The sequence below is a fragment of the Xenopus tropicalis genome, chromosome 2 (assembly GCF_000004195.4).
Source record: "Xenopus tropicalis strain Nigerian chromosome 2, UCB_Xtro_10.0, whole genome shotgun sequence".
In the NCBI taxonomy this organism is placed as follows: Eukaryota; Metazoa; Chordata; class Amphibia; order Anura; family Pipidae; genus Xenopus; species Xenopus tropicalis.
In genome coordinates, this window is record NC_030678.2 from 33,094,861 (window position 1) to 33,120,576 (window position 25,716).

The 25,716-nt window shown below is 43.8% G+C and overlaps 1 protein-coding gene and 1 pseudogene across 2 annotated transcripts in view; one reads left to right on the forward strand and one right to left on the reverse strand.

The window, feature by feature from the left end:
* The window catches only part of LOC100492388, a 262,674-nt pseudogene that overhangs the window by 17,084 nt on the left and 219,874 nt on the right, over positions 1-25,716 (forward strand).
* LOC100038306 (uncharacterized loc100038306) overlaps positions 20,201-25,716 on the reverse strand; it is a 68,786-nt gene continuing 63,270 nt past the window's right edge. The window contains exons 2-3 of one of the 2 annotated variants that reach the window (XM_012956244.3): positions 23,091-23,190; positions 20,201-21,409 (exon numbers count right to left, since the gene is read on the reverse strand). In XM_012956244.3, the coding sequence (XP_012811698.1) occupies positions 20,340-21,401 (1,062 nt within the window). In that variant the 5' untranslated portion in view covers positions 21,402-21,409; positions 23,091-23,190 and the 3' untranslated portion in view covers positions 20,201-20,339. Of the gene's footprint in view, positions 21,410-23,090; positions 23,191-25,716 lie in introns of those variants that run through there. The other variant, NM_001097411.1, reaches the window with a different exon arrangement.

The window sequence follows — 25,716 nt, forward strand, 5'->3', positions numbered from 1 at the left end:
TTCCATTGCTATAATAATAATATCTGTAGAGGCAATTTGTTGCAAGTATTATGGCTTATTAAGAGGGTAGGGATACGAATGCTGGTTCGTTGCTGTTTTAAGCTTTTATGATTGCCTGAGCTTTTGTTCTCAGCCAATCATAAAGGAAACCCGGCGTGAGTTTACCAATGATGTGGGGTTTGGTGCCGGAAAGAGTTTGGCAATCTTAGAACATTTATCTGAAGGGGCTTTTGTAAGGAAGATTTCTGAGTTTTTCTTAAGCACAAAACCCCATGAGTAGTAATCTCACACTAGGTTTCTTTTTTGATTGCCTGAGCACAAAAGCTTGGTCAGTCCCCTAATAGTTTTTCAATTAATGTAACTTTATAGCATAAAGAAAACATTTGTTAAAAACATTGTAGTCTGCAGGTACAGTTTGTATTGTTACTAATTCTTTCTCTCAGTGGAGTTTCTGGTCTGCATGTATTCCCATGAAGATCTATGTAGCCATCTAGGTACCATCTCTTCCTATTCTCATGGTGGCACAGTTGTTAGCCCTGTTGCCCTTCAGTGCTGGGGTCCTTGGTTTGATCCTTGCAGGCCACAATGTGCAAAGAGTTTGTGTTTTCTCCCCTGACTTGGATGAGTTTCCACCTGGTACTGTGGTTTCCTCCCCCACTCCAATAACATATAGGCAAGTTAATTGGCTCCTGATAAATCTGACCATAGAGTGTGTGAATCGGATAGGGACCTTAGCTTGTAAGCTCCACTGGAGCAGGCACTGATGAGAATGATGTACAGGTATGGGACCTGTTATCCAGAATCCTCGGGACCTGGGGTTTTCCGGATAAGGGATATTTCCGTAATTTGGATCTCCATAACTTAAGTCTGCTAAAAATCATTTAAATACTGAATAAACCCAATAGGATTGTTTTGCCTCCAATAAGAATTAATTTGATCTTATTTGGGATCAAGTACAAGGTACTGTTTTATAATTACAGAGAAAAAGGAAATAATTTTTTAAAATTAGAATTTTTTGCTTATAATAGAGTCTATGGGAGATGGCCTTTCTGTAACTCAGAACTTTCTGGATAATGGGTTTCTGGATAAGGGATCCCATACCTGTATAATCTCTTTAAGAGGCCAAAGAATATTTTGACATGTAAGTAAAGGATGATAATAATAATATAGTTATCTTTTTCCCCACAGGTGTTTCCAAGCATTACCACCCAATATGAACCAGAGGTAAGAGGTGCAGCAGTGCCATTAACATTGTGCAAATACCCTTCATAGTAGAAGTCTGGCCACTAGATGTAGCACCAATGAGCAAATAAAAATGAAAAAACAAATCCAATACTCAGAATTGTGTGCATGAACCTGTTAATAAGAGAGCTTGGAATAATCTGACTCAGTTTTCCCATTTTTAAATTTAACATTGGAGAGAAAGAAAGGGAAGAGGATATAAATGCAAAGAAAATAAAGTAGAGTGCATGCGGAGCCTGTCACATACAAAAGTATCATTTTACACAAGGGTCTCCTTCAGAGCAAGCCATGGGCCCCATCTCAAATTTCCTTGGGCAGCCTCTGGCCAAATATGCCAATTTGTAACTGGGAAAGGTCATTTACCAGTGATAGCCAGATGGCAATGGATGGAGGTGCTGTAGCTTTCCATTGGAGTAAAATTGCTTTTTTAGCATAATACAAAAGTTGGAGGTAACAGAGTTTAGTACAGATTCACAACCCCAGATCATCTACCGCTCCGAGAAGGCATACTAGTGGGGACTTGATACAGGGAACACTTAAAGCATCTGAGGCATATTGCAGTACTTCTCTCCCCAAAGTACAATTCCAAAATACATAGTGCTGGATTACTTATCCGGGCGCCCCACGGCCGCGCAAGGGTGAACAGCAGCCCCCCCACGCGAGCGCGCATGCGTGGGAGTTTACACTCACATACGGAGCAGTGGGGTGAGGTCCCCATCCCCCTTGTTCCAGCACTGGAGCTGTATGTCCTTTAGAGCATGGCTGTTGCAGTACTAGAATGCTTATCTCCTGTGGGGGTTCTGTATTTTTGGGGATCTAGAGAAAAAAGGGCAGTAGGCAGATCACCTGCATTTGCTTTTTTTGCAGAAGCAACACCGCATCTGTATGGACACTGAGATAGCGTATGCAACCCCAATTCCCAACAGGTAAAATCATCCACATGTCCGCCAGATAAATGGGAGCCATTTCCCAGTGTACGCAAAGTATAGACTGATTACAATAATACAGTTTTTAATGTGCTGCAATATTGCACCTTTTTCTATGTAATATATACATTTTCTTCTCTATTATGTTTGAAAAATGGAAATGCCAAAATCTAATTTTTTTTTATATACAGTATTTAATAAATATATCCTATTTTCACACAATCTATATATTTGAGAGTATGTGTATTGCCCCCCGCAGCGCTGGGTGCACAACCTTGAGGTAGGATATATTTTGATTTTATGAAGCAATATGGGGAGCGAATCACATAGTTAACAACACTGCAGTACAACATTGGCATTCCTTACTGATAGAGAATGGGGATTTCTATGGGTATCCTAACGTTTTAGTTAAATGAAAGAAATTACAAGTTTTAAAACAGATAATTTGGTTACTTGCTTACAGTCATTAAAAAGAAGGCACCTATTGGGCAGTGCATATTCAGTGTCATTCTTTCACATTGGCAAATAGTCAGCTGGGGAGTCTCACACACTCGGTCTGATTTGTTACTGCTCATTGCAGAGCAAGTATAGAATTGATTGGGTAGAATTCCTGTTAGCATAAAGATATTTATTCTCTACCTTTATGCTTTGCAGCACGGAGGCGTTGTTTTCTTGTACCATCCTTGTGTTCACCCCAAACTGAAGAAAGCTTTGTCCCATGGAGCTCGCTCATGCAGATACAAGCACATAATCACCCCTCACATGAACCTTTCAACTGAACGGGTATGGGGTTTTTTCTCCTGACTGATTGTGTCCCAGCACTGTTAATGAGAATCTACTAGCCTGTCAATTGATTTCTTTATTAGGATTTTTCCTTCAAAAAACAATTTATAAGTTTGCAGAATGGCATATTTTAAAAAGATTACCTTGTAACTAGTCTGTTCTGTTCTTTCTTCAGCCTCTTGCCCTGGTCACTTGGGGCTCCACTCTGGAGATGTCCCATATAGATCTCTGTGAGGTTAAAAACTGGCTAATGGCCAACATGGGCAGGACTAGAGAGCAAGAGATGAAAATGGATGGGTTGTATCAGCACTTGCTTATCCAGCCAGCATCAGTGATGTTTGATGAACACAACAAGAACATTTGCCCAACGGTTTGCTGCAAGGTAAGAACCAACTCTTCTCTTCTAGCTTCACCCTAAGGCTAAGGACCCACGGAGAGGTTTAATCTCCCACGATAGATCTCTGCTATCCACCGGCTATCGACCAGCAACAATACGAGTTACCACTGGAAAGCGCAGCCCTTTCCAAACAGATTTATGAAGTCTTACGAAGTTGCCCAAAGGAGGAAACTTTGTGCGACTTCAGAATACAGAAGTAATGGACTTTCCACTGGTGACTCCTATGATTGCCGATGGAAAGCCATTTTGCAGCAGTTAGTTGCCCACCATAGTAGTGGTCTATCGCAGCCGACTGAACTGCTCTGTGGGTCCTTAGCCTTAGATTTTCACTGAACTGCTTTCCATGGACCTCAGGAGGTTATTTAAGTATTGTATCTCCCAGTGCTTGAGTCATGTAGATGTTCAGGTAGCCATGGATATCTACAATGCCCGGTGGGCATTAGAGAGGATGATGGTTGAATTACTTGCAGGTCAGGTCTAGAAGACTATTCTACTTTTATAAAATCAGCTTCTAATGGCTCTTGAATAGACCATAGTGTTCACAAGCTTGCATTGTGACCAGTCACTGTCACCCTTTATCTATTGCTTATATCAAAAGTGTGGTCTTTTAAATCTGTATATGAAAGTATGCACCGCATATGAAATTTTCTTTAAATTGTCTTTAGCAAGTAAAAAGTGGTTTAAAACGAAGAAGGGACCCTACATCACTTGGTTCTGCCCACATATTAGCAAATACTCCTATTTATAATGGCAGTGCAGAAATAATGAACAGTACTGCAGTGTCAGTAGAGCAACCAGCATTAGATGCCAATGAAAGCCAGCCTGTAATCGCACACACAGTATTGGGGACTGCTTTATCATCTTCAGAATCTGACGTTAAAGTCCATGTAACATTAATGCCTTCTAATGTGTCACGTGAAAAAGATGCCCTTGTGGATCCAGGGGGAAGACGTTATTTGGAGAGCAATGCATCTGGTGTACTACCCCTACAGAAAGAACCAACCTTTCTGGATACATCCAAAGGCTCCTCACCTGTACAAAGCAAGAACACATCCAGAGAGCCAGGAGGCAGCCAGGTTGTCCCATCACCAATTGTCACGCAAAAAAGAATCAGGGGCGTCTAGAACCCACAACAAAAGCATATCAGGAAAAACTACACTTAAGGGCCAGGACCAACCACCACCAAACAAAAACAAAAGATGGCTGAGTTTCCTGTGGGGCTTTTACCTGCTACTGCTCCCAAACCAATTGCTAAGCCTCCTGTATGGCCTATATCTACTACTGATACCAAACCAACTCCTGGGCCTCCTGTAGGGCCTATTTCTACTACTGCTCCCAAACCATCATAGAAGGCAAACAAGAGTGCAATTGCAAGCATTAACCAACAAAAGAGGCATCTGCTGCAGCACAGAAGGCTTCTGGTTTGGAAAAATGAAGGCTTGAGATGTTTTTATTTCTACCCCACGAACAGAGGAAGCAGCATGGGCGGCTGCATGCCTAACTTTCCTTTTTGTTTTGCTGACAAAGTCTGTATTGGCCGTCAGAAGGAATCGCCACTGAGACAGAGACCGTGGCTTGTGAGTAGAGAATCAGCGCAATATGAATGTTCACTAGATAATGCCATTAGAGACTTTCATTAACAGGCAGATTTATTAAAACCTTAGACGTGCATATAAATTGCATCATCTATAGGTTGTCAGGTTAACGAACATAATAGCTTTCTGAGCATTTGTTCATAATCCATTTGCAGACAGAGTAGGGTGCAAGGATGTAACAATAATTTGACTACTGGGGTCCTCAGTGTATAAGGGGGATGATTTAACATTTCAGTATATATATATATGTGCAAAACAGATTCTTTCCCAAAGTTCAATTTATGAAAAATGTCATTAGCTGTATGTGTAAGGCTGAGGTTTGGGACTAGGGATGTAGCGAACTATTCGCCGGCGAACTAATTCGCGCGAACATCGGGTGTTCGCAAGTCCGCAAATTCGCGAACTTTTGGCGATGTTCGCCATTTGGGTTCGCCTTAGCTGGCGCCAAATTTTGACCTCTCACCCCAGACCAGCAGATACATGTCAGCCAATCAGGCAGATCTCCCTCCTGGGCCACCCCCCCCCCCTTGGACCACTCCCTTCCATATATAAACCGAAGCCCAGCAGCCATTTTACATTCTGCCTGTGTGTGCTTGAAGAGATAGTGTAGGGAGAGAAGCTGTGATTGATTTGAGGGAGAGTTTAAGTAGGATTTCTGGCTAGTAATCTACTACTGCTCTGTATTTGTGTGGGGATAGGAGCTGTGCATTCATTTGAGGGAGAGTTTAAGTAGGATTTCTGGCTAGTAATCTACTTTCTACTGCTCTGTATTTGTGTGGGGATAGGAGCTGTGCATTCATTTGAGGGAGAGTTTAAGTAGGATTTCTGGCAAGTAATCTACTTTCTACTGCTCTGTATTTGTGTGGGGATAGGAGCTGTGCATTCATTTGAGGGAGAGTTTAAGTAGGATTTCTGGATAGTAATCTACTACTGCTCTGTATTTGTGTGGGGATAGGAGCTGTGCATTCATTTGAGGGAGAGTTTAAGTAGGATTTCTGGCTAGTAATCTACTACTGCTCTGTATTTGTGTGGGGATAGGAGCTGTGCATTCATTTGAGGGAGAGTTTAAGTAGGATTTCTGGCTAGTAATCTACTTTCTACTGCTCTGTATTTGTGTGGGGATAGGAGCTGTGCATTCATTTGAGGGAGAGTTTAAGTAGGATTTCTGGCTAGTAATCTACTACTGCTCTGTATTTGTGTGGGGATAGGAGCTGTGCATTCATTTGAGGGAGAGTTTAAGTAGGATTTCTGGATAGTAATCTACTACTGCTCTGTATTTGTGTGGGGATAGGAGCTGTGCATTCATTTGAGGGAGAGTTTAAGTAGGATTTCTGGCTAGTAATCTACTTTCTACTGCTCTGTATTTGTGTGGGGATAGGAGCTGTGCATTCATTTGAGGGAGAGTTTAAGTAGGATTTCTGGCTAGTAATCTACTACTGCTCTGTATTTGTGTGGGGATAGGAGCTGTGCATTCATTTGAGGGAGAGTTTAAGTAGGATTTCTGGCTAGTAATCTACTACTGCTCTGTATTTGTGTGGGGATAGGAGCTGTGCATTCATTTGAGGGAGAGTTTAAGTAGGATTTCTGGATAGTAATCTACTACTGCTCTGTATTTGTGTGGGGATAGGAGCTGTATGTATTCATTTGAGGGAGAGTTTAAGTAGGTTTTCTGGCTAGTAATCTACTTTCTACTGCTCTGTATTTTTTGTCTAAATAACAATTTGTCTAAATAACAATAATAATTCCGTGTCCAGAAACATCACTTGAGTGACGGTTTTCCACCAGCAATAATATATTCCGTATCCACTACTGTATACGTTGCCCTTGCAGGCCTTGTTGCCCGGTGTCTGCAACCAAGTGCCACCTAGCTGTGTGAGCTTTTTCACAATTTGTCTAAATAACAATAATAATTCCGTGTCCAGAAACATCACTTGAGTGACGGTTTTCCACCAGCAATAATATATTCCGTATCCACTACTGTATACGTTGCCCTTGCAGGCCTTGTTGCCCGGTGTCTGCAACCAAGTGCCACCTAGCTGTGTGATCTTTTTCACAATTTGTCTAAATAACAATAATAATTCCGTGTCCAGAAACATCACTTGAGTGACGGTTTTCCACCAGCAATAATATATTCCGTATCCACTACTGTATACGTTGCCCTTGCAGGCCTTGTTGCCTGGTGTCTGCAACCAAGTGCCACCTAGCTGTGTGATCTTTTTCACAATTTGTCTAAATAACAATAATAATTCCGTGTCCAGAAACATCACCTGAGTGACGGTTTTCCACCAGCAATAATATATTCCGTATCCACTACTGTATACGTTGCCCTTGCAGGCCTTGTTGCCCGGTGTCTGCAACCAAGTGCCACCTAGCTGTGTGAGCTTTTTCACAATTTGTCTAAATAACAATAATAATTCCGTGTCCAGAAACATCACTTGAGTGACGGTTTTCCACCAGCAATAATATATTCCGTATCCACTACTGTATACGTTGCCCTTGCAGGCCTTGTTGCCCGGTGTCTGCAACCAAGTGCCACCTAGCTGTGTGATCTTTTTCACAATTTGTCTAAATAACAATAATAATTCCGTGTCCAGAAACATCACCCAAGTTGTTGTTGTTTTGTAAAAATAAAAAAATGCCAGGCAAAGGCAGGCCGCCACGCAGAGGCACTAGGGGCCGTGCTGCTATGATATCCTGTGGCCCTAGGAAATTGCCCAGTGTTCCGAAGGCACTTACCCTGAATTCCCAAAATGCTGAAGAGGTAGTTGACTGGCTTACACAGCACACCCCATCCTCTACCGTTTCTAACTTTGCCACAACATCCTCATCCTCCTCTGCTATGGACACCCCACCTACCACTTCCACCGCCGCCCCTTCTTCACTGGAGTCAGAGGAGTTATTTACTCATGAGTTTGTTGAAATGAGTGATGCGCAACCATTATTGCCAGAAGAAGATGAAGGAGATGAGGATGTTACACCAGATATAACTCAGGCAGGCAACACAACAGAGATGGACATAAGGTGTGATGAGGTCCCCGCTGCTGCTGTCTTCTGTGAGCTGTCAGAAGAAATTGATGCATCTGAGGAGAATGATGATGAGGAGAGTGATATTTTGTGGGTGCCCACAAGAAGAGAGCAAGAGGAGGATAGTTCAGATGGAGAGACGGAGAGTCAGAGAGGCAGGAGGAGATTAAGACTTAGAAGAAGCAGGGACAGCTCCCAGGGAACAGTAGGGCAACAACATGAATCGGCACCTGTGGTCAGCCAGCCAACGCACCCGCCAACTTCTACTGTTACTGCTAGAAAGCCCACATCAAAAGGCTCAGCAGTGTGGCATTTTTTTAATGTGTGTGCCTCTGACAAAAGCGCTGTAATTTGCAATGAGTGCAGTCAGAAACTGAGTCTTGGGAAGCCCAACACCCACTTAGGTACAACTGCTATGCGAAGGCACATGAACGCCAAACACAAAGCACTATGGGAGCAACACCTCAAAGGCAGCAGCCAAACGCTAAGCCACCCTCCTTCTGCTCCAGCATCTTACTGCTCTACCTCTGCTGTCCTTGACCCGTCTCAACCACCCTCCACTCCGCCTTCCAGTTCCTGCTCATCTGCCCCCAGCCAAGTTTCTGTGAGGGCCATGTTTGAGCGTAAGAAACCAATGCCTCCGAGTCATCCCCTTGCCCGGCGTCTGACAGCTGGATTGTCTGCACTCTTAGCCCGCCAGCTTTTACCATACCAGCTGGTGGACTCTGAGGCTTTCCACCAATTTTTAGCAATTGGGACACCGCAGTGGAAGGTACCCAGCCGCAATTTTTTTTCACAGAAGGGAATACCACACCTGTACCAGCATGTGCAGAGCCAAATCACCGCATCTCTGTCATTTAGTGTTGGGGCAAAGGTCCATATGACTACTGACACATGGTCCTCCAAGCATGGTCAGGGCAGGTATGTCACCTACACTGCCCACTGGGTGAACCTGGTGATGGCTGGGAAGCAGGGAATGCGTGGTTCAACAACAGTGGAGTTGGTGTCACCGCCACGGGTTGCATGCGGGTCTGCCACCACCTCTACTCCTCCTTTGCTCTCTAACTCGTCTTCTAACTCGTCTTCTAACTCGTCTTCTAAGTCGTCTTCTAACTTGGCTTCTTCCTCGGCTTCTTCCTCCTCTGCTGCTGTGTCCTCCTCCACACCTGTGCACCCCCAGCTCCACATAGGCTATTCGACGTGCCAGGTACGCCGTTGTCATGCTGTCTTGGGCATGACGTGCCTGGAAAGTAGAAACCATACCGGATCTGTACTCCTGTCATCTCTGCACTCACAGGCCGATCGGTGGCTGACCCCACACCAACTGAAAATTGGAAAAGTGGTGTGTGACAACAGAAGCAATCTGTTGGCAGCACTGAGACTGGGCAATTTAACACATGTGCCCTGCATGGCACATGTTTTAAATTTGATAGTCCAACGGTTTGTCTCGAAGTACCCAGGATTGCAGGACATTCTCAGGCAGTCCAGGAAGGTGTCTGGCCATTTCAGACGTTCCTACACAGCCATGGCACGCCTTGCTGACATTCAGCGGCGGCACAACTTGCCAGTCAGGCGTTTAATTTGCGACAGCCAGACTCGCTGGAATTCCACGCTAATGATGTTTGAACGTCTGCTGCAACAACAAAGAGCCATCAATGAATACCTATTTGAACTGGGTGGTAGGACTGGATCTGCAGAGCTGGGGATTTTTTTCCCCCGTTACTGGATGCTTATGCGCGACGCCTGCAGGCTGATGCGCCCTTTTGACGAGGTCACAAATATGGTTAGTCGCACTGAAGGCACCATCAGCGACCTAATACCCTTTGCTTTTTTTCTTGAGCGTGCCGTGCGACGAGTGACAGATGACGCTGTAGACCAGCGTGACCAAGAGCCTGATTTCTGGGCGGAATCACCAGAACGTTCCCAGGCACCTGCTGCAACGCAGGGAGAGGTGTCAGAAGCGGAGTCAGAGGAGGAAGGTGGCTTTGTGGAGGCAGAAGACCAACAGGAGCAGGCTTCCCAGGGGGCTTGTGGTCACCTTTTGTGGAGCCCTGGTCTTGTACGTGGCTGGGGGGAGGAGACGGTGGTGGATGAGGACGTAGTCCTTGATAACGAGGAAGGGGAGATGGATACCTCTGCATCCAACCTTGTGAGAATGGGGTCTTTCATGCTGTCATGCCTGTTGAAGGACCCCCGTATCAAGAGGCTTAAGGAGAAGGACCTGTACTGGGTGGCAACGCTACTAGACCCTCGTTACAAGCATAAAGTGGCAGAAATGTTACCAACGTACCACAAGTCCGAAAGGATGCTGCATTTCCAAACCAGCCTGCAAAACATGTTGTACAATTCTTTTAAGGGTGATGTCACTCCACATTCCAGGGGCAGAGGTGCCGGTAATCCTCCCACGAGCACACCTGAAAGGACAATGCACTTTGGCCACTCTGTAACGTCAGACATGCAAAGTTTTTTCAGTCCAAGGCAGCGCCAGGACCCTTCTGGATCCACCCTCAGAGAACGCCTCGACCGGCAGGTAGCGGACTACCTGGCATTAACTGCAGATATTGACACTCTGAGGAGCGATGAACCCCTGGACTACTGGGTGCGCAGGCTTGATCTGTGGCCAGAGCTGTCACAATTTGCCATAAATCTGTTGTCTTGCCCTGCCTCAAGTGTCCTCTCAGAAAGGACCTTTAGTGCAGCAGGAGGGATTGTAACTGAGAAGAGAACTCGCCTAGGTCACAAAAGTGTTGATTACCTGACCTTTATTAAAATGAATGAGGCATGGATCTCGGAGGGTTACTGCACGCCGGAAGACTTGTTCTGACTGCCCATGCAGCTGTCCTTCTCTGCACGCTGCTTGACACCACACACAGCTGTCCTTTAGCGTCCTCCTCCACCACCGTACAAACTAGGGTGCAAATCCTACTGGCTTAATTGTAAGCCAAACTTTTTGGACAGGTAAATCCTGAATTTTTCTCTCTTCTACTCTTCTGTGCTTGTCACCCTATCTGAGTTCTTTGAAAGGGTTTGGCTGGGGCATGGTTATGATACCATCTAGCTTTGATGTTTTTAATGTCTTCTGTGCTTGTTGTCACCCTATCTGAGTTCTTTGAAAGGGTTTGGCTGGGGCATGGTTATGATACCATCTAGCTTTGATGTTTTTAATGTCTTCTGTGCTTGTCACCCTATCTGAGTTCTTTGAAAGGGTTTGGCTGGGGCATGGTTATGATACCATCTAGCTTTGATGTTTTTAATGTCTTCTGTGCTTGTTGTCACCCTATCTGAGTTCTTTGAAAGGGTTTGGCTGGGGCATGGTTATGATACCATCTAGCTTTGATGTTTTTAATGTCTTCTGTGCTTGTCACCCTATCTGAGTTCTTTGAAAGGGTTTGGCTGGGGCATGGTTATGATACCATCTAGCTTTGATGTTTTTAATGTCTTCTGTGCTTGTTGTCACCCTATCTGAGTTCTTTGAAAGGGTTTGGCTGGGGCATGGTTATGATACCATCTAGCTTTGATGTTTTTAATGTCGTCTGTGCTTGTCACCCTATCTGAGTTCTTTGAAAGGGTTTGGCTGGGGCATGGTTATGATACCATCTAGCTTTGATGTTTTTTAATGTCTTCTGTGCTTGTTGTCACCCTATCTGAGTTCTTTGAAAGGGTTTGGCTGGGGCATGGTTATTATACCATCTAGCTTTGATGTTTTTAATGTCTTCTGTGCTTGTTGTCACCCTATCTGAGTTCTTTGAAAGGGTTTGGCTGGGGCATGGTTATGATACCATCTAGCGTTGATGTTTTTAATGTCTTCTGTGCTTGTCACCCTATCTGAGTTCTTTGAAAGGGTTTGGCTGGGGCATGGTTATTATACCATCTAGCTTTGATGTTTTTAATGTCTTCTGTGCTTGTTGTCACCCTATCTTAGTTCTTTGAAAGGGTTTGCCTGGGGAATGGTTATGATACCATCTATCTAAGATATTTTTTCTGTCCTCTGTGCTTCAGTGGCTGCAACAAAAAAACCATAATTTTTTAGGAATGTACACATTCCTGATTTTTCAGGGTTCTGCAACTGCGGCAAAATCGTATCTTTTATGGTCACCACAGGTGATCGAAAAGGTAGGACAAACCTGGGCCCACACTGCAGAATCAGTGTTTTTTGGTTCACGTTACTGTACATTGAATTACCTCTGCCTGACCATGCACGTGCGCACAAGCACGGTGACTGCTAAACACACCACTACAGAAATATTCCCACCGATGGGACGAACGTCCTGGAGGTGACAAGCAACTAGTAAAAACTAATATTCGCACACTTGACAGTATCATTAAAGCTTTTTGCGTTTTTTTTCGTTGCAGTAAACGCGGTGTTTTGTCTTTGCGTGTGAACCGGCCGTAACCTTTACACGACTTGATTGGAATGTAGATGCCGGACTTTTTAAAGCAGTTTATTACATAAGTTTAGGAATGTAGTATGTTTTCTCCCCTTAACAGCACAAAACGCAATGCTGTGTCAACAACGTATTTTTCAGAGAAATTTTTGCCCTTGATGCCCCTCCTGCATGCCACTGTCCAGGTCATGGCACCCTTTAAACAACTTTAAAATCAGTTTTCTGGCCAGAGATGGCTTTTCTAGGTTTTAAAGTTCGCCTTCCCATTGAAGTCTATGGGGTTCGCAAAGTTCGCGAACGTTCGCACTTTCCGACGAAAGTTCGCGAACGGGTTCGCGAACATTTTTTTTTAGGTTCGCTACATCCCTAATAGTACATAGTCATGATGCCTCCTGCCTCAGGGTGCTGCCTGGTCACAGCTAATGGGTGCCAAAATATGCAGCCCCACAACACAGCTTCAATCACACCATACCTCCCAACTGTCCCGCTTTACGCGGGACAGTCCCGCTTTTGCCACCCTGTCCCGCTGTCCCGGATAGGCCCCGATCTGTCCCGCTTTTAAAGGGCTCCGCTCCGGTGACGTCACTCGCACGTCTCCCCTTAGCGCCGCAGCTTCTGCACTGCTCGCTTCAGTTTTAACAAAAAGCCATTCACAGTGCAGAAGCTGCGGCGCTAAGGGGAGACGTGCATGTGACGTCACGAGGAGGAGAAGAAGAGCCCTGGGGGGAGGAAGCTGGTGGTGGTAGGAGCAGGGGGACGCTGGGGAGGACACTGGAGGAAGGTAAAGGCAACTGGAGGATGTTGGGGAGGATGTTGGGGGGGCTGAAGGATGTTGGGGGGAGCTGAAGGATATTGGGGAGGATGTTGGGGGGAGCTGGAGGATGTTGGGGGGCTGAAGTATGTTGGGGAGGATGTTGGGGGAGCTGAAGGATGTTGGGGGGAACTGAAGGATGTTGGGGAGGATGTTGGGGGAGCTGAAGGATGTTGGGGAAGCTGAAGGATGTTGGGGGAAACTGAAGGATGTTGGGGGAAACTGAAGGATGTTGGGGGAGCTGAAGGATGTTGGGGAAGCTGAAGGATGTTGGGGGAAACTGAAGGATGTTGGGGGAAACTGAAGGATGTTGGGGGAGCTGAAGGATGTTGGGGAGGATGTTGGGGGAGCTGAAGGATGTTGGGGGAAACTGAAGGATGTTGGGGAGGATGTTGGGGGAGCTGAAGGATGTTGGGGGGGCTGAAGGATGTTGGGGGGAGCTGAAGGATATTGGGGAGGATGTTGGGGGGGCTGGAGGATGTTGGGGGGGCTGAAGGATGTTGGGGGGGCTGAAGGATGTTGGGGGGAGCTGAAGGATGTTGGGGAGGACGCTGGGGGGAGCTGGAGGATGTTGGGTGGATGCTGCAGTGGGGAGCAGCCCATACTAGGGGGACACTGGGGGAGGACCAGCAATGTTTTAGGGGGTCCCTGCTCTAGCACCAATGCAAAACATAACACCTGGCTACCAATGTCTGTCATGAGTCTGTCATTAAATACAGGTGCCACAGTGCATAATGAAATCCTTAGGGCCACAATATGTCATAAAATGATTGGGGCCACCGTGTCTGTCTTCTGGTGCACTTTGTGTATGTTATGCTTTACAGGTGTGGTTTTGTAAAATGGGCCTGTTTGGGGGGCGTGGCCATAAAGTGGGCGTGACCTAAAAAAATTGCAGACATTTTTGTCCCTCCTTCTGATTTTAAAATGTTGGGAGGTATGATCACACGCGTCGTATCCTACAGCACAGATTACATACTAGTCTCTTCAAACCACTATCCGTATCCTCAGAACAAGGAAATATGAAAGACTATAAAATGGAATTGTGCTATTCTGGAATTCTATGATTGCACCTTTAAACTTAAATAAAAGGCGCTGGTAACAGCTCTGTGGGGCTTGGGGTGACATATTCTAGATTCATGGGTGAATAGAAGCCCAGACTTGCAGCTTGCAATCACTGGGTAAGTTTTATGTTTCAGTCCTGAAAGGAGAATTAAACCCTAAAATGCATGAATCATATTGCAATCGAAATAACGTGTTACCCAGGGATTGCATCCACCATAGGAATGAGCAAAAATGTATATGCCTTGGGTATAAACGGGGTTGAGCTGGACACCCTTAGGGCAGCGACAGACGGGGAGATTATTCGCCCCGCTACAAATCTTTGTTGCCGCGAGCGACTAATCTCCCCGCAATGCCATCCCAACACCAAGAATGTAAATCGCCGGTGGGATGGCATACGCATCTCTACGATTTCCGGAAGTCACCCGAAGTTTCCTCTCAAGGCATGCCATACCACCGGCGCAGCTCTGCAGATGACCTGATTACCATTTCATTTCACAGCTTATCACAGTTCTTAACAAAGTCACCATTTCTATTAGAACAGTGCCTAGGTTTACAAAATACTTAGCTCCTATCTACCTTTCTGAGACCTCTCCTCTACTCCTGGGCCCTTCTTGGCGCACAGGTGTCTGGCTGTCATGAGCGATCGCCGCTCCTTACCTACCACGAGTGATCGGCGGCGTCCTCCTTCTCGGCGCGGTGACGTCACGTGCTGTGGCACCAAATTAAAAAATAAAGGGACGCCAGAGACCCAGGTTCAATGCCCGAGTATAGCTCATTATTGCTATTGTGTTCCTGGGTCTCTTAGGCTTTCCTGCTTCTTCCGTTGCTGACCATCTGCTTGTTCCTGACCTTGAACCTTGCTGCCTGCCTTATTGAACCTTTGCCTGAACCTGACCTCTCTTTTGGATTTCCCCGAAACTGTACTTTGCTTGGACTCGCTGGAAAAGGACTTCCTCCTTGATCCTGACAACACCCCCCCCCCGTGGGTGCTGAAGGCCCCCGTTGACACTGGCCTAGGATGAAGCACACATCAATGGGTTGCACTTATTCAGAATTGAGGACCTATGTAGTCCTGCCACAGTCACTATCCCTGACTAGCAAGTTATTGACCCCTTCCTTCCACCTTGGTTCAGCCTCAGCTCCTCAGTTAGCGGCCATATTCCATATGGTAACTACCTGAGAGGCAGGGGGTGAAACTGCACTTCCAATAGGTCTGTCAGAGGAGAAGCACTGCAGTAGGGAAGGTAAACAGGGGGCCCAGTTCAAATTCTGCACAAAGGCCCCCAGTAACCACCACTTTCCAGAACTCTAAAGGGAATTTCCTGTCCTACAGTACCATCTAGTGACTGTACAATGTTATAACCAGGGACAGGGACATGTTAGACACAGTGTATACAAATACAGAATGTAGCAGTGCCGGGGGGAGAAATAGTAAAACTAGTGTTATGAAATACAGAGATAAGGGATGAGTAAGATATGATGTGAGAAGGTTGACCTTTAGCAGGCCAGGTAGAGTTACTGTGTACCAGGGATCAAATGTAATAAATAATAAGTAATTATAGTATTTAAAAAAGGACTAAATAATGTACTTATTGAAAGGAAGGATGCTCTATTTAGTCAGGAAAGCCTTAAAATATAGTGAGTGTATATGGATACTGATAGTCATTTCTTCCCAGGACCCAATATCCTGCAGCTGTAGATCTTGAAATGATTTGCTTAGGATAGTTAGATGCACAGGTTATATGCCCCCATTCCTCTATACAAGTTCACAGCAACCCCATTTCCTACTTATCCTGGAGGTCCTGTAACACCTGAATATCTTGGGTGAAAAAGTATCCTAGGATATCTCAGCAAGATACACAACACTCGATAGCGTATACGAGGAGGGATAACATGGACATAACAATTTATATACTATCAATATTCATTTTAGTAAGGGGAGATTATTACTGGCCAGGGGGGTGATTTGGCACTCTGGAGGCCTTGCTGATGCCCCTTTGCTTAAGTTTTCCCCATTGGCCTATTCTTAGCAACTTTGCAATTGGTTTTCATATATATTTTTTATAGTTTTTGAATTATTTGCCTTTCTCTTCTGCCTCTTTCCAGCTTTCGAATGGGGGTCACTGACCCCGGCAGCCAAAACTATTGCTCTATAAGGCTACACTTTTATTATTATTGTTACTTTTTATTACTTGCCTTTCTATGCAGCCCCTCCATTATTCATATTCCCATCTCTCGTGTAAACTACTGCCGGGTTGCTAGGGTTAATAAAGCCGTAGCAACCAAATAGCTGCTAAAATACCAAATGGAGAGCTGCTGAACAAAACTAATTAACTGATAAACCATAAAAAATGAAGATCATTTGAAAAATGTCTACATCATTTTAAAAGTTATTTAAAGATGAAATACCCCTTTAACTTGCCTCATGCGCAGGCTCTTGAATGGTATCTCTGCTCTCGGCCCACCAGTGCCATAAAGCAGCCCTGCCGAATGATTTTCTCTTAAAAGAGCAGGTTTACCATTGACTGCATTTGGACTGTTGTCAGGTAGTGGTTTCTTTACAATGAGAAAACGCTTGCAGCAGATTGTAGATAGTGAGTCAATTTTACTGGCAGTACATGGGTAGGTGCATCCTATTCCTTTGTGCTATTCTGCCATCTAGTGGCCTTTGTGAGTAAGTCATCTGCTGCTATCATCTTTCACTGGGCAAGGTATTTCTTCATTGATATTCTTAAAATTCTCTTACTTTGCATCAAACTACTTAGAACTCCTCAGCAATATCTGAAGTGCCCACTCCCTTAGTATTAATTGTAGTAATTTCCTAATAAAGCACCTGGCTCTGTCAACATCCTCTCTGCAATAAAATTTACATAGCACCAGTAAGGTATTATTATCTGCCATTGTTATAATGCTGACACATTTACAAAGCAGAGATTATTTTCATCAGGCCCTTTGATGTGGCCAAATCTGGTGGCTGCCAAATCTGTGGTGCAGCTCTGATTTTGGAAGTCTAGTACTGGGGGCAGGACTGGTTTTATGAGCCTAGATGCTGTTGTTGGATAGGGGGGCTATGAAGGGGCCCTTAGGCATGTTTGGACTAAAATTCAAATTAGGCCCTGGCAGAAAGGACCAAAGAACCTCACACAAGCCAAATATAAAGCAACAGTCTATGGCCGCTTACAGCTACAGCTGCTCCTTGGCATTTGCCAAAGCTTCCAGATTGCCAGTCCTGGCTTGTCTATAAATCTATAATTAGGCTCCTTTAAAAGACAACATCTACAAAAAATATAGACGTGTTTTATCGTTTGGATGTCACTAACTTGTTTCCATTCTTTATTCTCCTGCTCTTTGTGCCCCCATGAACCCTAGGTATGTTCCTACCCTGCCTACCCTAGTTCCTGCCCTGATTGCCCTGTGTGTTACCATATTGCACCCATCAAACTGCATATCTCTCTGGGATGTCAGGGGCCCACTGGGTGTTTTTTCCCGGTGTCCCCCTGGTCTAGCCTAACCCTAAATAGCCAGGACCAGACCAGTGGCCTTTATAGCATTTTCCCTGGCCCACAGGTTGCCAGTCTGGGCCTGGTGGTTAGCATTACTGTATTGCAGCAGGGGTTCTAGAATTTATGGCAGCCAGGACACTATGGAGCATAATTACATATGTTGCCCATAGCAACCAATCAGATCTTGGCTTTTGTTTCTAACTTGTTGGTGACCCATACCTTCCAACATTTTGAAAATGGAAATAGGGTCAAAAAGAAATGGGGCGTACAACGTGGCAATTTTTTTTTTTACCACATCCATTTTTGCAACCACACTCTTCTAATACCACTCATTTGACTAAATTTGGCAGGTTATTTAAAGTTTGAACACATTTCTGGGGGTTTTGGGGTCTTGTTTTATGTGCGACTTATTAACTTTCTGGGCTCTGAGGGACAGCTGGGAGCTATGGGTGTCCGTTCAATTTTAAAAAACAATTTTTGATGAGGAACCCCTTTAGAAGCATCACAACCCAACCCTAAATAAATCCACATACAAAGTGAAACATTGTTATAGTGTGCTTAGAACGTTCAATCAGAGCCTTGTCCTTGTTATAGAAATATTTTCCACTGCCAAACACAGACAAATTCTTCTTGCTTCTGTGACATTTAAAAACCAGAATGGATTTCTGAATTTCCATACTGTTAGAACTGAAAAAAAAAATCGTGTAAAAATGCCACTATTTTATTTCCACAGACCCAAGTATTTAACTAGCACACATCTGTGTCCATTTGTTATTTCTGTAAAGTAAGCATTGGGTGCATAGATATAAAGCCTGTTGTATCTCACACAAGACACAGAGTACAGTGGGCCCAAAGTAGTCCTTTACTTATCATATGCCTGAGGCAAGTGTAATGTACACATTTTCCACTGATCCTTGCACCCATAGGTACTCCATATAGTGCTTAATAAATCGTACACTAGTACAGGTCTGGACTGGGATTCAAAATAGGCCCTAGCATTTCAAGCACCCCACTACCCCAATAAATAGTGATTGCCTATGGCATCTTACAGCAGTCCCTCTGGCATTTGCTAGAACCCACAGATTGCCAGTGCAGGCCTGCACTAGTTAGGGGCATTGTAGACAAAAATTTGTTTATAAATTAGTTTATAAGTCCTGCAAAGTTATCATCAAGTCTGAAAACTCAAGCAGCATTTACTGGCCTGTTTGAAAGTCAACATCTAGACTTAATACAAGCTCCTGCATGCTGTACAGGAGAATTTTCTAGGTGATTATAGATAATATATTATAAGATATAAATATGAGTGAAAATAATCTGTTTTCTGTGGTCTGTCTATATGGGTGAGCCATCTTTCCTTTTTGCTAAGGTTATAGCTCCCATACAGTTCTTGCAGGTGGTGCTTGTGGTGTCCAAAGAAAAGGCACCCATTAGAAGCAGATAAAATCTAAGTTGGGCATACACTGAAGATTCAATTGCTTGGTGTCAGGCCCTGACTGGGATTTAAAATAGGCCCTGGCATTTCAAGTACACAGAGGCCCAAATGTCCCACTATCAGACCAATAAATAGTGATTATCTATGGCATCTTACAGCAGAACTAGGATGATCCAATCATTAAGCTCCTCAAAGAAATGATCGGATCACAATGGGCAAGGGGACTGTATAAAACACACCACTGTGGTCCTCACCACCCATAAATTGGGCAATAGATTGCCAAATTAATCTCAATTTATCGGAGGGGGCAATTCCCACCTGTACAAGTAAAGTACTAAATGCACACAGGAGGGGCAATGGAATCAGTGGACTATCATCCCCAAATTATACATTTTTTATTACAAGCACCTGTCCAACCCCAATGCATGGAGTGATAGTTGTTTGCCCAAATTTGGCCAGCTGCTCATACATTCCTCACATCACAGTTGTACTTTATCTGCCATTACCCGCACTAAATACTTATGTAGCTAAGACCATGGCTTATTGTTGCACTGTACTGGCAGGTCAAGGCCATAGGGGGCACTATATGGGAAATCTTTGGGTGGGAATACTCCATACAAGTGCTTGGCTTTGATTGTGGGTGTGGGGTGCCCCTGTCATGTGGCAAGATAAAAACCTTGCTCCAGGCGGCAGTATGCAGCAAAAAAGCTGGTCCCGGTACATTTAATAGCTGAAATTCAATTTTTTAAACCAGAAATTTAAACCCCATTATGATGCAAGCTATGACACAGCCATTATTTGTTCTGGTGCTGCCACTGTTAGTTTATTATACTGTAAAGTGAAGAACATGGCTAGCCCCATGTGAAATTTCATATTTCCTCTGACCTAGGAATGACTGAACCCTATGTTACCAACGTAACCCCCCTGCCATAACCATAACAATGTAATTTCCAAGAGCTTCAAGGTTCTATACACTTCCATGTATGGCATTATTATTTACTACAAAATGATCCACAAAAGCATAGCAAAAAAATGCAAAATCAGAGAATTAATATTTTAATTTATGACTTGTTAAACAGACCAATAATGAACCACGCAAAATGTGATTGATTCACAGCCAGTCATGATAAAGAACCTTGAAAATGATCCATGGACCTATAAGACATTTTCTTTTGTTTCTTAAAGCCAAGATTTTTTGATTTTATATATTTTATCGAGGCTACTATGCATACTGTCTGGGCCTTTCCTGGAGGTAGTATCACTGTTGTCATCCTGTGTAAAGGAAATGGCAGCTGAATGAGAGGGGAGACAACTGATCTTCTCCTGGGATAAACTGGAAGAACTCTTTAGCGCAAACCTTTCTTGTATGGTGTCCTTTAAGTGTATGAGTAAGCTGTTCTGCTCTGGGTGTAGAACCTTTGGCTTCTTGATACTCTTAAAATCACAGCAGGCAGAGCAGGCTAAGGATAAAATGCGAAACACATAGAACCAACCTAAGTAATGCAGTTCCACAAGGTTCAGAATGAAGCAGCCAAGTCCAACTCCAAACATGAAGTTTAGGAAAACAGTCTTTTCTGTGGCCCTTGAGACAAAGCAGTCAGTTGTAGTTGGACAAGGGTAGGTATGACATCGGAAAAGGTGAGGCACTTCAAAACCAAAAAGATAATACTGGCCCACCAGGAACCCAGCCTCCATCAGAGACCTGAGTACCACGTGGACAATATAGATGATGTGCATTTTGTCAAGGACTGGGATGGACCCTTTGAAATCTTTTCTTAACTTTGGCTTAAATCCGGTTTCTTTCCATGAAGCATCTTTACCATCTATTTGTTGTTCAGTATCTGGGTTTACATTACTCTCAGACAGGTGTTTTTCAGCAGATAGGCTCTGAATCAGCTCCATGACATAGGCCTTTTCCAGTTCAGTCTTCTCATCCTTGGCAATTTTATGCAGGACATAGATGATATAAAAAATGGAAGGTGTTGAAACCAGGACAATCTGAAATATCCAAAACCTGAGGTGTGAAACAGGAGCAAAACTGTCATAGCACACATTATTGCAACCAGGCTGAAGAGTGTTGCAGGTAAATTTGGACTGTTCGTCTCCATACATTGCATCTCCCACCAACGTTACCAAAAGAATGCGAAAAATAAGAAGCATTGTCAGCCATATCTTTCCAATCACAGTGGAATGGTTCTGGACTTCTGTCAAGAGACGCCCCAAGATAGACCAGTCCCCCATTTTTGGACCTAGTAAGGAAAAATTACAATATGCACAGTTTAATGAGGAATATATATATGTTAAAGGTCACTACACCTTTCTCCGCTTTATATGTGCCTGATGAGGTAGATGTAGATTTGGAGTGATACTGCTATAGCAATAGTGCTAATGCAATGAATATGGAAGCTCTTTAGCAAAGTGAGTGCTTTCTCTATTGGGGGATTTAGAGAGCTGTGCTGAGTGAACCTGTTCCTTCCCTCCTGCTTTAAAATCAGAACTGTGCATAGTGGTATCTGTTGGTGATGCCACTACTGCCCAGTTGGTACAGCTCAGCAGAGCTGGCAACCCTCCCAGACAGTTACCCTGTGCTGAGGTGTGTCGGTAGGGTGTGGTCAGGGTGCAATGGGTCATGATAAATAACAAATTGGCCATGGTTGGGAGTTCTCAGGGACTGTCCAAAAACAGCCACCTCTGGCAGGCTGGCAGCTTTGGATCAGAGTAAAACGCAAAGCATGATAATAGCAATCTAAGACTACAGGTATGGGACCTGTTATACAGAATGCTAGGGACCTGGGTTTCCCTGATAAAGGGGTCTTTCTGTAATTTGGATCACCACGCCTTAAGTCTGAATAATAATATAAGCATTAATTAAACCCAGTAGAATTGTTTTACATCCAATAAGGATTAATTATAATCATAGTTGGTCTCAACTAGGTACTGTTTTAGTTTTATGTACTGTTTTATAATTATAGAGAAATGGGAAATAATTTGTAAAAATTTGAATTATTTGGTTAAAATGGAGTTTGTGGGAGATGGCCTTCCTGTAATTTGGAATTATCTGGTCTACACAATCACATTCATTTGAAAGGGGGGGGGGGGTTCAAATGCCCATATAATTAACATTTTAACTATAACCCCAATAATACCATTGTAATGGAAGATTTTGATTGGATATCACTTAATTTTATTGAAAATGCTATTGTTCTAGGAAACAAATGACATAAATACACAGTAGAATACATGCCTATAAATAGGGATTAGTAATACGTTGGTTGTAATACTTGCTTAGTGACGTCACATGACGCTCTGAAACTTTGTAAGAAATAATGTACTTCCTAGTGTAAAATATACAAAATAAATTAAAGCAGGGAACCTAGAATTATATTAACAACAATTCTCTATGTTTATGTGTATATAGCCTTATACTTCTACTATAGACACAGGGCATAAAGATAGGGCAACAAGGACATTTGCACTCCAGCCTTATTATATTGTGTAACAATTGTTAGACATTTTAAGAACGTGCCTAAAACATATTCATCCTGCCACATTGAACTACAACAATGGAGATGCTGGGAGATCTGTTGTTTAACAACAGATGAAGGGTCACGCGTGGGATATCCTTGATTTATGTAATATTCTCCCTCTGGTGGGGGACACAGCCTTCTTACATTGCCAATGCCTCTCTGATCTAACTTACCGTTATTTACAGAAGGGTTAGTATTATACCATTTTTATAGCATATTTTATAGATTTGCACTCAAATTAAACTCAAATGATACGTACAAAAAAATCTCATTGTAAAGATTACATTTCCTGATCATTTTTCATAATACTTTATTACTTTGTCTCCTTTCAAAATAGAAAAAAGTCTGATTTTGAAAGTAAATGAAGAATTAAAAGTTAGTGTCAGAGAAGGCAGAAACTTACCTTAGTGGGTGCCCTGGTGTCAGGCAGAGCCAACGACAGTGGTGACAGTCACATCGCTGGGTCCCAGGCGAGAGCAGAGTGTATGTGAGGGACCCTGCCGCTGGGGAGAGGTAAGAGAATAGGCTGACAGCACATATCCAAATTGTTTATCTCACAGACTCATTGTACAGCATGGGTGACAAAAACGTTCAATTTACAGTGAGTGACAAAGACATAAGAGTTACATGGGGTCATCTCCTCTGCAGCTATTCAGCCGCTCAGCACTATAGAACATGCCAGAAAAACACCAGGCAAATAAAGAAACTTTAGGCCTATTTGCATTCAACATGCAACTATATACAATACCAGCACACAAGGGAGTCCCTGGGTTCAGTTTCTACTGATAAATGATAAAACTCCGGGGAAGGTTTACTTAGCATGAGAGATGAAACCTAATTTAATGCATTATTTTCTTCCATATGGAAATATGAACATCTCTTTCAACCTAGTTCTGCCTGTTATCTCCAGAATTCTCTGTTCCCACTAGTTATTCTGCAAAATCTCTGTTTGCTCAGTCAGGTGTCCACCTCTGTGTAAATCGGCTCATGTAGGGGGTCACACAGTGCTGACACTGAACCTTGTGGAAGCATGTTATATGGCTTGCTGGAATGAGAACCTGCTAGCTAGATTTGTTGTGATATATATGTGTGTGTGTCAAGCTGCAAATCTGCCCATATAAAACTAACAATAAATGGTCGCTGCAGTATGACTTCCCCTGAAATTCCTCTCCCCCAATCACATACGCACTTCACAATCTTAACTCCTGATAAACACATTCAAAGCCAATCATAAAACAATCTTGGTGGTCTGCACTTCTATCCTCAATCGCATACTGCTAATTGGTTTCCACCAAGCACCCACCATGACTAGAACCAAAGGTTATATTAGAGGCTGAATAGCCAGTGGTGTAGAATAGGTGGCCTAAAAAAGGCTCTAGGTAGTAAGGGTGAAGACACACGGAGCTACTTAGTAGCAGCTACTTGTCACAGCTACTAAACACCAGAAAATCCCCTGCCATAGACAATACTAAGAATTGCCTCTGCTAAAACACACGTAGAGACAATTATCAGTAAATGATCATCATTGTCTACTTTTGTAGCCGTGACAAGTAGCTGCTACTAGTAGCTCTGTATGTCTTACCCTAAGGGACTCCTCCCCACAATTACAGCTAACACTAAGGGAAGAACTAAAGAGACTACAGCTGGGATTACATGGACCAATATAAGACGCTGGCTAGTTCCACTTATTGTCCTTTTTTAAATTGTCCTCTTTTACTGGCCAGGCTGTGGCTGGTACATTACCCACTAAGGGCTCTGGCACACGGGGAGATTAGTCGCCCGCGACAAATCTCCCTTGTCACGGGCGACTAATCTCCCCGAGTTGCCATGACCCGCCATTCCACCGGCGAACATGTAAGTCTGGAAATCGCGCCGCCGCGTGTGCCATCCCGCCGGCGACTTACATGTTCGCCGGTGGGATGGCGGGTCATGGCAACTCGGGGAGATTAGTCGCCCGCGAACATGGAGTTTTGTCGCGGGCGACTAATTTCCCCGTGTGCCAGAGCCCTAAGGCCAGTAAAATGCATTTTGCCATTTTAGGTATGCTAAGACCCAGACAGCCCCAAAATAAAGTACAGGTATGGGACCTGTTATCCATAATGCTTGGGACCTGGGGTTTTCTGGATAAGAGATCTTTCCATAATTTGGATCTCCATAACTTAAGTCTGCTATAAATCAAATAATATAGAATAAACCCAATAGGACTGTTTTGCCACCAATAAGGATTCATTATATCTTAGTTGGGATCAAGTACAAGGTACTGTTTTATTATTACAGAGAAAAAGGAAATAATTTTTAAAAATCAAAAGTATTTGCTTATATTCCGAGTTTTCTGGATAATGGGTTTCCAGATAAGGGATCCCATACTTGCATACAGTGCTAGTCGGTGCCATCTTACAGCAGCATTTGATAGAACATCTCGATTTGGGTTGGGAATTCTGGAATAAACTCTGGCAGTAAGGGGCACTTTTTTTTACTTTTTTTTTTCAATTTTGAGAAAAAGTTGATTTTTTTTTTTACATCTAGATGTTTTTGAGATTTCTGGGCGGGTTCAGGCCAACCTCGGTACATTATTTGCGGGTTCAGGTTCTGCTCTCCCCGCCCACAACCTAACACTGCTGGCCTTAGTCTTCCGGGTTCTGAATTTATAGGAACAAGTAGTGCTCCTTATGTAAAGTAATATAGTACATAGTAGTGAAGTGCAGGCCAGCCAGATACCCATGGAACCCATGGGTTTACCTGTGGGTTGGGTGGGTTCAGCCATCCTTGGCACATTACTTATTGGTTGAAGGCGAGTTTGGGTTCAGCCTCCCCGCCCACGACCAAACACTGCTGGCCTTAGTCTTCCGGATTCTGGTGTAGCTGATAGAGAGGTTTGGTTGTGGACCTGGTTTGGTTACTATCTCTGCAGGTGGATTATTAGAGAGGGTTTGCTGTGGGACTTAATTGGTTAATATATATATATGGCTAGGGGATGATAGGGCGAGCCATAGACACCAGAGTATAAGTACAGCCTATGTGCTAGCTAG